At 39.6% G+C, this 15,841-nt stretch overlaps 1 protein-coding gene across 2 annotated transcripts in view; it reads right to left on the minus strand.

Annotated features, from left to right (window-relative positions):
* Positions 1-2,375: 2,375 nt before the first annotated feature.
* LOC127422215 (zinc finger and BTB domain-containing protein 16-A-like) overlaps positions 2,376-15,841 on the minus strand; it is a 95,746-nt gene continuing 82,280 nt past the window's right edge. Inside the window, exons 6-7 of one of the 2 annotated variants that reach the window (XM_051665553.1) lie at positions 10,523-10,690; positions 2,376-6,890 (exon numbers count right to left, since the gene is read on the minus strand). In XM_051665553.1, the coding sequence (XP_051521513.1) occupies positions 6,661-6,890; positions 10,523-10,690 (398 nt within the window). In that variant the 3' untranslated portion in view covers positions 2,376-6,660. Of the gene's footprint in view, positions 9,862-10,522; positions 10,691-15,841 lie in introns of both variants that reach the window. The other variant, XM_051665554.1, reaches the window with a different exon arrangement.

The following is a 15,841-nucleotide window of genomic DNA, read 5'->3' on the forward strand; positions in this document are numbered from 1 at the left end:
TGGCGGATGGAACCGCTCATCCCCTTCTTCGGTGGATGGCAGCGGTTCCTCCAGCACTCGGCGGCCAGCAGCAACCCCTCTGTCCCCAAGCAGACGGCCGTGGCTGCTCCTTTATTATTATCCTAATAAAGTGCTAAGTGAGTATGTACAGTATATACAGTAAGCATCTTTTTATTGAATATTGAATCTTCCCCTTGGGAGTGACACCCCCCCGACGCGGACACTTATGGCCCCCATTCGGTAAAGGATTTCCACTCTTTTTTGGGGAGAAAAAAGAGGAGAAGAAGCCACGGCTGGGCTAGCCTGTCCCCATTTTTTTGGGCAGTCGACTTGTCCACGAGTTGCAGGGGACCGTTCGATGCTTGTAGTAGCATTGGGGAGGTTACGTGACGGCCTGGTGCACTGGCTATGAGGCACACAGTGGTCTGCCCGTCTCGCACCGCCAGTCCACGTAACACAGTTCAGCTTATTGTGGCGTTTTTGTATAAGGACCCCTAGTGTCACTACATCGACACAACGTTGAGTGAGTGACAGATAGGGAACGTCATGGTTACTTTCGTAACCTCCGTTCCCTGATGGAGGGAACGAGACGTTGTGTCCCTCTTGCCACAGCGCTGAACTACCCGCTGAAATGGCCGGGACCCTGTCTCGGCTCCTCAGCACAAAACCTGAATGAGTGGTTGCAAGCCAGCTCCTTTTATACCCGTATGTCCGGAGTAGCAGCATGCAAATTCCACTCGCCAATTCCCATTGGCCTTTTCTCAAAGATCAGAGGTGTTTGGGGCTCCCAAGGGCGACCCCGAGTGTCACTACATCAACACAACATCTCATTCCCTCTATCAGGGAACGGAGGTTACGAAAGTAACCAGGACGTTTTTCAGAGAATGCATTTTTTAATATTTGTATTTTGTCTTGCTGTACTGGCAGAGTTTTTATAGTCAAAACAAGTGAAAAAATCTACCAGTGCTGAAGAAGTAATCCAAAGTATTTAGAATACGTTACTGACCGTATGTTCTGATGCTAACAGAATACATAACAAATTACATTTTACAGCATGTATTCTGTAAACTGTAGTGGAATACATTTCAAAAGTAACCCTCCCAACCTTGCATATAGCAGCACGTAAACATGATATCCCCACATACTGTTTATGTTAAACTACATTGTGTTAATGTTTGACACAGTTAAAACATTGCCAACCTTAAAAACAAGTGACGTTTGTTCAGTGGTTAAACGTGTTCAGACAGTTCCCTCGTACCTGAATGAACGGCTCCTTAACCAGAATATAATTAAATATGCAGAAAATCACAGTATTACAGTTCTTGTATAGTGACAGGGCAGAAAGTCTTGAAGAAGCTAGAGAAGTGAGGTACTATTATTTATTTATACTTAAAAAGTAGAAAATTTTGAAAAAATTTACTCAAGTAAACTTTCCACCTCTGAGGCCCACACACTTGGGTTAAAAGGCCCCAAGGGGCTTCATTGTGATATCAAGTAGATAAAAGGGCAATAGTTAAGGTGCAAAATCTGTCAACTAATGCAAATAATTAAGAGACAGCAAGATGCTTTTTTTGAGTAACAAATTAAGATACTGCTTACTCAAAATAACTACTTTAGAAAAGGGTTAATCATTCCCTGTTAATTTCAATCACATTTAGCTTTTCTTAACATCTCAAGTATTCTATAAACAAATGAATCTCTATTGTGATTGGATCAGTCAATGTGGCCCACTTTGAACATTTTTCATAACAAATATATTCCCCTACTAAAGAAAAACGATGTGTTTTTGGGGGGCCTTTGGCCCAAATACTATACTTTCACTTATTGGACAGTTATTAAAAACTTTTTATTTAATCACCTTGAACAAAACAGATAATTACAAATAAGTCTTTTGTCTCAAAATAAATGTCATAATTTCAGGATATACTGTATATATATATATATATATATATATATATATATATATATATATATCAGGAAATTCCTCTTCAACTTAAAAAGAACTAACCAGTTAAGGAGGCAGACAAACGTGTTAATGTTGGTTTCAGTAACTTAAGTTGCCACTAGAGGGCCCAGTTACCAACTACATCTAAAGAGGGACTTGTAGACCACTTTCCTGAAATCTTCACACTTTTATGATAGATTTTGTGAACAAATTTGAGAAAATATGAAATCACCTTTTAAATTTTTTAGAGCAAATCATGCATTTACATAAACCCTCAACTCAGCCTTATTTTTCAGTTATTACAAACAATATTATAAAAATTATAAGTAACCTGCTTTGAACTCTATGTAACTTCCTAATTGATAAGCTTTAGAAGATCAGTGTTAATGATGTATGTTAAGAAAGTGATCAACAGTGAAGAAATAGAAGCTTTTCCATACAGTTTCATTGAGAAGTTTATTTTAGAACACTGACATATACAGAGATGTGTCTGAACCCACACAGAGAAGGGAAAAGGAACCTACACCTCTAATTGCAGCATCAAAATCACTACACAGTGCTTCAAAACAGCATCTCTATGCTGAAATAAAGAAAAGAAAAACCCTACAAGGCTATAATACAAAATGTATGCACAAAACAAAGTAACAATAATTGGGCACCTTTTTCAAAATTACACAAAGAACTGGTGCTGAGGTAGACAATACAATAAAGTAAAACACAACGAATGTAAAACCATTTCGACACCACGAACACAGTTTTGTCTCTAGAACAAGGCCAATGTAGCAAAAATGGCCTTTTGGTCCCACGTGGATCCTCAGTCCGAGTAGTAATTTGTTTAACAATGGCACAAATATGGGAGCACTGAGTGACATGGCTACTTCCTGTCCGAAAGCAAAGTTAAACACAGTGATACAGCAGCAGGGATGCCAAGTTTGCAATTACAAGCTAACCTGTAGATTTATTGCTTGTGATAATGGAAAAAATAAAAAATAAAAAATAAAAATCTTAATGACAAGTCAAACTTGCCATTTTCACAATGTTGTTTTCCAATGTATTTAACTTTAGTTTTTATAAACAAAACTAAGAACAGCATTTCTATAATGACCAAGAAGTGTGGATTGTTATTTTAAATGCAATATTTCCGATGTTCTGTGAGTTAAAGGAATTGTTCACCCAAAAATGAAAATTCTCTCATTATTTACTCACCCTCATGCCATCCCAGATGTGTATGACTTTCTTTCTTCTTCTGAAGACAAATTAAGATTTTTGGAAGAATATCTCTGTACCGTTGGTCCATACAATGCAAGTGAATGGTGACCAGACATTTAAAGGTCCAAAAATCACATAAAGTCAGCATAAAAGTACTCCATGTGACTCCATTGGTTAAACATATGTCTTCTGAAGTGATGCAATCACTTTGGGCAAGAAACAGATCAATATTTCAATCCTTTTTTACTATAAATCTCCAGTTTCACTTGAATGTGAACGTGGAAATTTATAGTAAAAAAGGACTCTGTTTCTCACCCACACCTATCATATCGCTTTTGAAAACCTAGATTTAACCACTGGAGATGTATGGATTACTTTTATGTTGCCTTTATGTGATTTTTGGAACTTGAAAGGTCTGGTCACCATTCACTTGCATTGTACGGACCTACAGAGCTGAAATATTCTTCTTAAATTCTTTGTTTGTGTTCAGCAGAAGAAAGGAAGTCATACACATCTGGGATTGCACGAGGGTAAGCGATGTGAGAATTAAAATTTTTGGGTGAAATATTCCTTTAAGTGAAGGCATCCCTGATTGCCTTAGAGTACAGTTCATATCAAGGTAACTTTGTATAAAGACAAAATACAGAACAAAAACTGATCCGTGTGTACATGAATACAGAAGATGTGTCAAATAATTTACATGAGCACCTATCTGTCATGTTTTGAACTGGTGCATGTATTTAACACTTAATAAGTTTCACACATTGACTCACACTGCAAACACGAGGACCAGTACAGATCTTAAAGGTGACTCTAATCTTACAGTGAGTGGTGAATACAATACAAAGATATACATATACATCTTTAATTGTGGATTTGTTGTGCTCCATGAACTGTGATGGGCCTACAGCTCTTGGCATTAGTTCACTCAAAGTTATTTTACACTCTCAAAACTTGGAATTATTATCATCACCATCATCTTCGTCAATTATGAACTGACACCCAGCAGCAATGACTACGATATGTTTTTACAAACATCTACTACTATATATTTTTAACATTGTAAAATAAGCACAAGAAAACAATTTTACACTCAAATCAAGAACAAGCACAATGCAAAAGTTACCGCAAAAATATTTGCCTCACTCAAATGAATAAAAGAACAGGGGTCACACATTACCCCGTACAAAAATACAACATATTCCCTTATCAGAGTGCCGCTTTTGGCTCCTGTCAGAGAGATTTATTTTCACAGAAAATCACCTTTTCCTTTTTGTTTCCTTCAAGCTAATGCCCCCCACATAACTGCACATGAGTACTGCATTTAAGATGATTCAACGCTTGAATAATTTTCACATAAAAAGATCATTTCTATTCTCATTGTTTCAAGTTTATCCCTCAAGTATCTAATAACTAAACATTTTCTCAACACAATCTTAAAATCATTCAGAATGAATGCATCTACCCTTTCAGGCTGAAAAGAACTTATAATCGAAAGGAGTGTAAATATAATGACAAACAAACCGAGATTTCTGAGAATGGAAAATGAGACAGTGTGTATATGAAAATGCTAGTTACAAGCAAAACAAAAGTGTGCTTTTGCTTTAGTGCAAAACCAAGAGCAGTGTAGAGGTAGCCCTGAAACAGATAGCCGAGGGGCAGATATGCACAATAGTGCAAGGGTTTCAGACTAGTATGGAGCTTACTAACAAGATTACACCACTGAAGAATGTGGTATACCGATACTGATTAATTCCGTTCTGTCATAACCAAGAATAATTTCCACTCTTAAACACAGCTCAGCAGGAAATGAGAGAAAAAGAGACGAGTACAAAAATAAATCTAGCATGTGAGGTAACAAAATTAGGCAATTCAAGTAAAACGTTTTAACACAGAGTTGTCAGAACACAAAGATAAACAATAACGGCGAGATAACTACACTGCATTTAAATGTTTTAATCTAAAAAATAATCTTTTTAATTCATCAATTCATTTCTGTGTATTAAAATCTAATGTCACATTAAGTTCATTAGTTGCAAGATTAGCTCGTTCTTTGACTAAAAATGTCTGTGTCACTGCAATTATATTTCAGTTTGATCCCATATGGGCTTAAATGTGAAATTAACTTGCAAACTGTATTAGCTGATATAAAACTGACTGAAATCTAAAGCAAATCGCATGGATTCACCTCTCTAGCTTCATCTGAATGCACTAAAAGCGGTGCTTGAAACAACAAAAAAGGGCCTCCAAAACTCTGAAAGTGCACAGTGTAGTTATTTAAGCTTGAATAAATGTCCCTGAACAATCACTACAGTTGCTTGGCAGCACAATTTGGATGTACCTCTGAGAAAATCGTGTTTCGTTAAGCACTTTATTCCGCTTTGAAGAAAATGACTAATCTGTGCATTTCATCACACGTTTTTATATAAAATAATCAAAATTTTTCCACTGATGTGTTTATCACATATTTTTCATCACGTGTAAGTTTAAGTTGAGCTTTGGTCCACGTTCTGATTTCACTCCATATCATGCTTTAAAGTAATTTTCCGTGTTCAATACTAGTTTCGCTCAATCAACAGCATTTGTGACATAATGTGTATTATTACAAAAATTAATTTCAACTTGTCCATCTTTTTCTTTAAAAAAAGCAAATATCTGGGTTCCAGTGAGGCACTTACAATGGAAGTCAATGAGGCCAATCTGACTGTTTCAAAAGTATAGCCACAAGACATAAACAATATGGGTGTTACATGATTTCAGTGTGATAAAATCGCTTACCAACCTTTTCTGTGACTTCGTTGCCATGATGTCGCAAAGCTGTAAACCATGTAATACTGCAAACACGATTTAAACTTTACAGCTCAGACAATACCCAATACACATTACACAAGTTTTAAAAGTAGAATTAATGTAAGTGCTTTTATAAAATTATAAGCTTCACATTTCTGCTTTTCAACATTAGGCTACAAATGCTTTAGATTGAGCTTAATTTGTTTTGAACCCAGAATATTCCTTAATTATCTATGGCCTATAGGTTTTGTTCACTGAACAAAAGTGCGCTATCAAGGGAATCCTTATGGAAATAAAACATTACAAGTTTAATAATGCTGTAAATTTCTTAGATAAACAAAGTGGAATGCAAACAAATGGATCCCTGTCCGTTTTCTTTTTTCTTTTTTTTCTTTTTTTTGAAGGGATCACAAATTTGAAGCAGTGGACTGTACTAATACTTTCTGAAAATTCACGTCCCTTTATCACACCAATAGACATATCACATTTCCATTTCATAAACATGTATGAGTGCAGTTACATCCTAAAAGATGTGCTTAAACAAATGCATATCAATGCAAACACAAACAAAGCGTCAAAAATTCCACATCACTTCATCACTTTGACCATGCCCCCTCACTGTCTTTGGCCTAGCCCAAAAGCAAACCTTCAGGTTTCACCGTGGGCACATCTCACCACATTCCTGGTTCTTTTGTCTGCATCTGGCACCCCCTGTCTTACACGTAGCAGAGGTACAGGTAGGTCTTCTCTATTCTCCAGTCTGGGGGGACGTCCTCAGGCTTGTGGCCCTTTATGTGCTTCTGCATGGATGAGAGGCTGGAGCAGTACTCCTGGCAGATGGTGCACTGGTAGGGCGAAGCGCCGTTGTGGGTGCGCAGGTGTTTGATCATGGCCGAGTAGTCTCGTGAGCGCTGGTGACACAGCTTGCACTCAAACGGTTTCTCACCTGCAGAGAACAAGTAGAAAATGGTTTAAAACACACCGATAATTGAAAGAACCAGCTGTGTAAAGTAATCTAAATCAGTTAAACACTCCTTAAGTTTACATAACAGCCATAAACATGACAATGTATGGAATGGAATACTAGCTTACTTACTAAATACCGCACAGTATATACTGTGCACTTCCTACTATTTTTGTTTTAAATAGTAAGTAAAACAGCAGTCATTTTTTTATTTATTTAAATTATTCAAAAAAATAGAATTCTTTATTGTTGTTTCATGAATCCTGTTGCATGTTAGTGGCATCCAGTTATCATCTAGGATTTTTAATGCAATTTTATGTAAAAATGTCTTAACTTTTGGTAGTCAGATCAGATAGAGTACAAACAGAGATCACATCTAATTATTTTCAGTTCCTTTAGGGCCGTTTCTGAGCATACGGGGGCCCTAAGCAAAATCCTACTTGGAGGCCCACCCGTTAATTGCAGTTACATTCTCCCTTCCCTCTCGGGCCACAAGAGGGGGAACTATAACTATCTAATTAAGTATTACTTGCAGCATTTAGTATATAAATAATAATAATAATAATAATAATAATAAACCCACCTTGCTTTGGGCGGCTCCCTGGTGGCTCGGGCCCTAAGTGGCCGCTTATACCGCTTATAGCTAGAAACGGCCCTGGGTTCTTTTGTCACATGGAAATGGTAGGTCAAGTCGAGCACGTTCCATTGTGGGATACAGTAGGGCTGAATGATTTGGACAAAAAAAATCTAATTGCGATTATTTAAAAGAATTGTTTTTTTTTTTTAAATAAGATTGCGATTTGAACTGCGATATGATAAACATAAAAACTTTTAACCAAAATTAAACCATGTTTTGCCCATGCTTTACTGCCAACCAGAAGTACTGTTCCAGAAAGGGTGTTCACACTTGAGTCCTTGAGGGGGGGTGATTGTGGTATCACTTTTCATCATTATTTTTTTTAAACCCAGTCAACTTGAATTTTATATTATTGCAATAACAGTAATGTTAAGAAAGTGTTATAGAAATATATTATTGTATAATAATAATTATCATTATTACTGTAATAATTTATTATTATTATTATTATTTAATAGTAATTTATTTCTTTAATGATTTCTGTCTATGCAGTCCCGGTAAACCCTCAAGCCTTTATTTCGATGGAAGCTTTTATTTTGAAAACTGAAGGGATGGACGTTTCTGTTGTTTGAAGTGGAGTTGACAACAGCCTTTTAATGCAGTGAAATGCTCTCATCTGCCTTGCTGTCAACATAAACCCGCTCTCATTAGGTTATTTTAAATATGTATAGTAAATTGTAGCAGCCAAACATATAGGTATGTGAAATTTCGCAAATGTGCAACTAAAGTATATCTAGGGCACTTTAAATAATGCGCTCAGTGCACATTAGCACACCTAACCGAACTCAAAGCACATCTGTCAATCAGGGCACCAGATAGATAGAGTTTGTGTGTATGGAGCACAGAACCACTCTGAAACCACATGTGTAATACAATGATCCCATTTACATGTATTTAAGAAAGCACTACACACTACAGACAAAACAGCCATGTACATAGACTATTTATTTATTTAATTAAATCGCAGCCCTTGCGATTTGAAAATCGCACTGGGTCATATCGTGATTTCGGTTTTATTTTGATTAATTGTTCAGCCCAAGGATACAGTACCCTGTGCAGTGTGCTTTGTTCTGTGATCTATTTTGGCAAATGAAGATTCACATACTGTGCACAGATACATAATATATACTACACTTATACAGTAGTAAGAGTAGTGTTACTTAGTACACTATGCTATTCCGAATATATCCCATGGCTTCTTGCTATTGCTAGTCAGAAGTAGGTGGTATTAAGGGCGGGACATTCAAGACGTTCATTTTAGAGAGCATTTGATTGGCCAAAATGAGTGAGTGCAAGATGAGTCATCAATATTTTTGGTTTGTTTTTCTGGAGGAGAAACCCTGTAAATTCTAAATGTGTATCTGTTAAAAGTACATTTGTTCCACTTTTAAGAGTATATAAGTATACAGATGGCCTCAGAACTAACACACATGGACTAAAAGGCACAAAACTAATTTCATGGGGTCTTTAAAATGTATAACAGCATTGACAAAGGACAACAAAAGCAACATGCTCTATATTTTCAACATATACAGTACTGTGCAAAAGTTTTTAGTGAGGATTTCTTCAAAAATAATGCCATGAATAGTTTTCATTTATAAATTAACATCAAATAACGCCAGTAAAAAAAAAAAAGCTAAATCAATATTTCGTGTGACCACTTTTGCCTTCAAAACAGCACCATTTCTCCTAGGAACACCTGGACACAGTTTTACTTGGTTGTTGGCAGATAGGATGTTCCAAGCTTCTTGGAGAATTCGCTGCAGTTCTTCTATCTATTTATTCTGTCTCAGTTGCTTCTGTCTCTTTATGTAATCCCAGACACAATGTTCAGTGGAGGGGGGGGCTTTGTGGGGGTCATGCAATCTGTTGCAGGGCTGCCTGTTCTTCTATTCTATTCTATTCTTTTCTATTTGCAAAAGGAATGTTTGGGAGTCTAAAATGTATATTTCATTTAGACTCAAAGCTGAAGATATTAAATAACCATCTTAAAACAAATGTTTTTTGTGAAATATCTTATGTGCCTTAGACTTTTGCACAGTTCTGTATTTCCTGTGGCTCTGCCTACTGGCTGTGGCTGGTAATATTAAAGGTGGGGTTAAGATGACCCCTGCTGCCAAGGATTGGAACAACAGATGTGTAATGCCATGGGCCTGCTGGCTGCCACTGAGCAGAGCAAACTGAGTATTGATCTAGAATTGACATCAAGTGTAAATGTCAGTGATTCTCTTGCTGGTAGTGTGAAGAAGCGTTGGCCTTTCAGCTCCGAGTTTCTGCTCTTGTTATCTTCACCTGTCCAGTGTTGTGGCCGCAGCCCTGATTGACACAAAGACAGCAATTATTTGACAGACCTCTTGATAGGTTTGCTTTAACAGCTGCCTTATTGAGGGCTAGAGAGCAACAGCAATCAGCCTGAAATTCCAGCTCAGCCGATAGATTTAATATGCCACCAAGGCCAGACCTTGACGGAACAAAATAGATACAAGGAACTGAATCTAGTGAGGGCCTGAAAATGTCAAGATCTGAATTCCTTAGTCTAAAACTGAGGCATTATTATAACATAACACAATTCATTTATAATTTTACGAAGTTGTTGTTTTTTTAGCATCATATTTGTTATGGGTTGCATCAGCTACTTGACTTGTTGAATAGTTCTGCCACTTGTCGACACGTTAAGTCTGTGTGGATCCTGGTGTATTACGTGAAAGTAAAAATAAAGTAAAGCCAGAGACCTTTGTGTTCACAATGCATTTTACAAGCCACACAGCATGTTCACACAGGAAAGGGATCAGGACATGTTGTGAGCTGGATTCAAACCCTGGTCCCTATGAGCCAACAGTTTGTATATATATGTCAGGAGTGAGTTTGCTACCTTTACACCACAGTTCTGGAAAACAGTGTTGGCATGCAGCAGTCATGAGTTGGTCTGCAGGGCTGAAAAGATCAGGTAAGAACTAAAATGCTGAATGTGGCTGACCTGTGTGGATGCGGTAGTGGGTCTCCAGCTGATGCTTTAGGCTGAACTTCTTTCCGCAGCCGTTACATTCATAAGGCTTCTCTCCGGTATGGATGCGCTTGTGTCCCTTCAGCGTGCTCTCATCACGGAAGCAGCTCCCACAGAACTCACATTCAAACGGGTGGTCACCTGTAGGTCAGATTTCATACTTAGAGTACAATGATAATATCTTTCATTTGTAATGGAATTACAGTGGGTTAGAGCAGTGGGAGTTCACACTGAAAATCTGCAATTCAAGATCTAATATAAACCTGGAAAATAAACAGAATGTATTTTATAACAAATAATGAGTTTGTACTATTACTGGTCACTAATAAAACAAAAGCAAATCTGTGACATTGACATGTCAACTAATTTTTACAAAAGTTCTGATTGTTAATTAATTTGATTATTTATAATGACAACATTTTTAGTTAATTAGAGAAATGCAAAATAGAAGCATTTACACCAGTAGTCTCAGACAACTTTTGGACCCCACTGAATGTTTAAATTATGTAATGTATTGACTGAAAAATAAAGAAATAAACCCTAGTACCAGTGCTTGGTTTTATCGATTTGACATATTTCTCCAAACTCAGGTCACTGCTCTCAAAACAATTAGGCAGAGGCTATTTGCACTAAGTGGAAAAAGCAATAGATGCAAATAGTGACTGATACTATTTGCACCCCTAATTACAGTAAATACTAGCATAGAGTATAGTGGCATCACTGCAGCATGATTACTGTGTTTATTAAGAGTCCCACAGACACCCTACACCAACCCCTACCCCTAAACCTAACCTTCCCTTACAAAAATTAACCATGGTTTTACTACAGTAACCATAGTATCACCATGGTATTTTGTAGTTAAAATCATAGTAACTACAAAATTAAACATGGTTACTACATGAACAGCATATTACTGTAGTAACACCATGGTTAATTGCATTAAAACTATGGTTACTACAATATTACTATAGTAAAACCATGGTTAATTTTACTCCTGACCTTCACAGTGACCAAATCACTGAGGAAATCAACATTTATATTCATTTTTATTTATTATTATAAGTAGTATTAATTAAGAGTTGAACAAGGAAACAGGATGGGAAAAAGTGGGACAAAAGACAGATTAGAATCCAGGTCATATATACGAAGAGAAACACATTCACACTGTTGTTACCCACTACACAATTAGGGCTACAATAAAGACAGCCATCTGAAAACTTTGTATAAATGTCCTGATTGTAATTTTTTCTTGATTTTCATCACTTTCATCAGAAACAATACACACATATTTCTCTGATCCAAGATTCATGCTTTCAAAACAGTTAACACAGACAACTAACTTAAAGTCATACTCTCAAATGCACATGTCAGGTTGTCAAATCCTTTTTATTGATATCTGCTGTGTTAGAAAATGCTAAATTTTCTAAATTTTCACACAACTATCGTGACTTTGCTATCTATAAAAGGGGAATTGAATGAGTTGAGGAAAGACCAAATGGAGTGATAGAAAGTGGACAGCAGGGTTGAAAGAAGAGTTAAGAAGGCACAGAAGAGGCTCAAATGATCTGAGTCCCTATAATTGATCATGTTATGAATCAAGGTCTCTTTGAGATACACAAAGAGTTTGGCCTAATGTGAGCTAACATCAATATCAGCATAAAAGTAGAAGAGGGAGGAATGGCATTGGTCTGCATTACACAATCAATGTCCACAATTACCATCTGAGCTTTACAGTGCTGTCTTAGGTCTATACAATATAGCAAGACTTTTTTTTTTTTTTTTAACAGTAAACTTCCTCACCCTTTGTCCAGAGAAAGAGCAGGAACATCTAGAAATTTAGAGACATTTTACAAAAACAAATGAAAAAGTTTTTCATTGTGTATTTTTATGATAAATGTGTTATTTCAATAGTAGAGTTGTGCATTTACAGCTGAAAATATTTTGAATCCAACAGAGAACACATCTATAATTTTGATGTATTTAATTTTAATCAATGAATTATCAGAAAACTATGTTTTCTTTTGTTTTTTTTTGTTTTTTGTTTTTTGCATTTAATTGGTTTTCATACTGGGTACATTCGCTGCGGTCCAAATCAGAGTGTCATTGTTCACACAGTGTGATCAGTCTGGTAAAAATACAACAAATTATTTCAAAAGTAGTTTTAAACCATGTAGGGAAATGAAAAATACACTCACTGAGCACTTTATTAGGAACACCTGTAAACGTCCTGGTTACTTGCGTAACCTCCATTCCCTGATGGAGGGAACGAGACATTGTGTCGATGTAGTGACACTAGGGGTCACTCTTGGGAGCCCGAGACATCTCTGGTCTTTGATAAAAGGCCAATGAAAATTGGCGAGTGGTATTTGCATGCATAAAAGGAGCTGGTATGCAACCACTCATTCAGGTTTTATGCTGAGGAGCCGAGACAAGGTCCGGCCATTTCAGCGGGTAGTTCAGCGTTGTGGCAGGAGGGACACAATGTCTCGTTCCCTCCATCAGGGAACGGAGGTTACGCAAGTAACTAGGACGTTCCCTATCTGTCACTCACTCGAAGTTGTGTTGATGTAGTGACACTAGGGGTCCCTATACGAAACGCCACAACTGGCTGAACTGTGTTACGTGAACTGGCGGTGTGTGACGGGCAGACCACTGTGTGCCTCGTAGCCAGCACACCAGGCCGACACGTAACCTACCCCAACATAGTTATGAGTGTCAAACGGCCCTTTGGGGACAAGTCGACTACCCAAAAGATAGAGACAGGCTAACCCAGTCGTGGCCTTTTTTCCCCTTCTTTTGTTCCACTCCCTAAAAAAGAAGGGGGATTATCCGACTGGGCCGCCAGGTCTAGTCGGGGGGTGTCCCTCCCAAGGGGAAGACACCGCGGAGACCACACCTCGCCCAAAGAGAGGGGGGGATATTTAAGTGGAAAAAATACGTCACATGGTCTTGACAACCATGTGGAGAGTCTCAAGGTAGATCCTACCCAACGGGGGAGGAGTTACTACAAACATGGAGACTGGGGCAGAGAGGCTCTGCCCAAGGAAGATGCAGTTTTCCAACAGGGAAACGAATTAGCAGAAGACATATATCGCATGGGATTAACTTACAGGGAACCGCCACATGCAGAGCACCTACCCCAGAACGGGGCTCTTAGTTAGCACGTGTACTGGGCCGGCAGCGAGTCTCTCCGAAAACTTGACTGCCACAGGACTCGGAGGAAGTCAACCGGGGAACATAGTTTGTGAACACTACTGGGAATTAATGGCATACATCTTCAGCTCAGAGGAGGTGAAAGGCGCTATGTGCAAGCAATACACCCGACCAGCTATCCCGGGCTTATCCGCTTGTATTGCGTGCCACTACCTGGGACGAAACCGGTTCCACCCGGAGGTTGTAGAACCTTGCAAAGGTGTTGGGTGTTGCCCAGCCTGCTGCTCTGCAAATGTCTGTTAGAGAGGCACCCCTGGCCAGGGCCCAGGAGGCCGCTACACCCCTGGTAGAATGGGCTCGTAGCCCTACCGGAGGCGACATGTCCTGGGCGTGATATGCCATAGCTATGGCGTCAATGAGCCAGTGGGCAATCCTCTGCTTGGAGACAGTGCTTCCTTTCCGCTGTGCACAAAAGAAGACAAAGAGCTGCTCAGAGATCCTAAAACTCTGCTTGCGATCCAAATAGATGCGTAAAGCGCGCACCAGACACAGCAACGATAGGGCTGGGTCTGCCTCCTCCTGAGGCAGTGCTCGCAGGTTCACCACCTGGTCCCTAAAAGGGGTCGTGGGAACCTTGGGCACATAGCCCGGACCGAACTCCAGGTACTTTTTGCTGACAGAGAACGCTTGCAGGTCTCCTACCCTCTTGATGGAAGTGAGCTCAGTCAGGAGGGCAGTCTTCAAGGAGAGTGCCTTAAGCCCAGCTGACTGCAAAGGCTCAAAGGGGGCTCTCTGTAGACCCTGAAGAACTACAGAGAGGTCCCATGAGGGAACGAGGCACGGTCTGGAGGGATTCAGCCTCCTGATTTAGGTCTTGCTTCCCTAAGGACTTACCGTCGACTGTGTCATGATGTGCTGCTATGGCAGCAATGTACACCTTCAAGGTGGAAGGGGACAGCCACCCTTCCAACCTCTCCTGCAGGAAGGAAAGCACTGATCCAACTGCACATCTCTGGGGTCTTCCCGTCGGGAAGAACACCACTTAGCGAACAGACGCCACTTAAAGGCATACAGGCGCCTCGTAGTGGGGGCCCTAGCCTGAGTGATCATGTCTACCACTGTGGGTGGTAGACCGCTTAGGTCTTCCACGTCCCGTCCAGGGGCCAGAAATGGAGATTCCAGAGGTCTGGTCGTGGGTGCCAGATGGTGCCCCGTCCCTGAGAAAGAAGGTCTGCAGGGGGATACCCTGCAGAGGCGATCCCATTGGGGTCCCCAAATCGCCCCTAGTGCTAGCCGTGCTGGCCTCAAACCCGTAGGTAGAAGGACTGAGGCAGGGAAAGCAAGCAAGCCGCGACCACAACATTGCCATGGTCATGTTCTCGCAGTGAGAACATGAACCATCCACGAACGCTGCCTCCGTGTGGGTTGCGCCCAGACACGAAAGACAGCGATCATGACCATCTGAAGTTGAGAGGTAACGACCGCAACCAGGAATAACACACAATCGGAAAGGCATCTTTAAAAAGATGTGCCGCTCTTTTAGAGAAATATACTCTTTTAGAGAAATAAACTCTTTCAGAAAATATACTCTCTTTTTTCTGCCGAAGCGCCCAGGGGTGTTCTCTGCAGTGCACCAGTGCAGAGGAGGGAGAAGCCACTGAAATGTGCCGTCAGATCCAGCAGAGGTGAATGAACAGTAGGAATTCAGCTCAATGAGCATGACTGTTCGGCTCCGAAGAGAAAATCTGAATGAGTGGTTGCATACCAGCACCTTTTATACCCGTATGTCCGGGGGAATGGCATGCAAATACCACTTGCCAATTTTCATTGGCCTTTAATCAAAGACCAGAGGTGTCTCGGGCTCCCAAGAGTGACCCCTAGTGTCACTACATCGACACAACGTCGAGTGAGTGACAGATAGGAAACCTACTTATTCTTGTGATTATCTAATCAGCCAATCGTGTGGCAGCAGTGCAATGCATAAAATCAAGCAGATACGGGTCAGGAGCTTCAGTTAATGTTCACATCAACCATAAAAATGGGGAAAAAATGTGATCTCAGCGATTTCAACTATGACATGATTGTTGGTGCCAGATGGGCTGATCTCCTGGGATTTACATGCACAACAGTCACTGTAAT

Source organism: Myxocyprinus asiaticus, chromosome 31 (genome assembly GCF_019703515.2).
Source record: "Myxocyprinus asiaticus isolate MX2 ecotype Aquarium Trade chromosome 31, UBuf_Myxa_2, whole genome shotgun sequence".
Lineage (NCBI taxonomy): Eukaryota > Metazoa > Chordata > Actinopteri > Cypriniformes > Catostomidae > Myxocyprinus > Myxocyprinus asiaticus.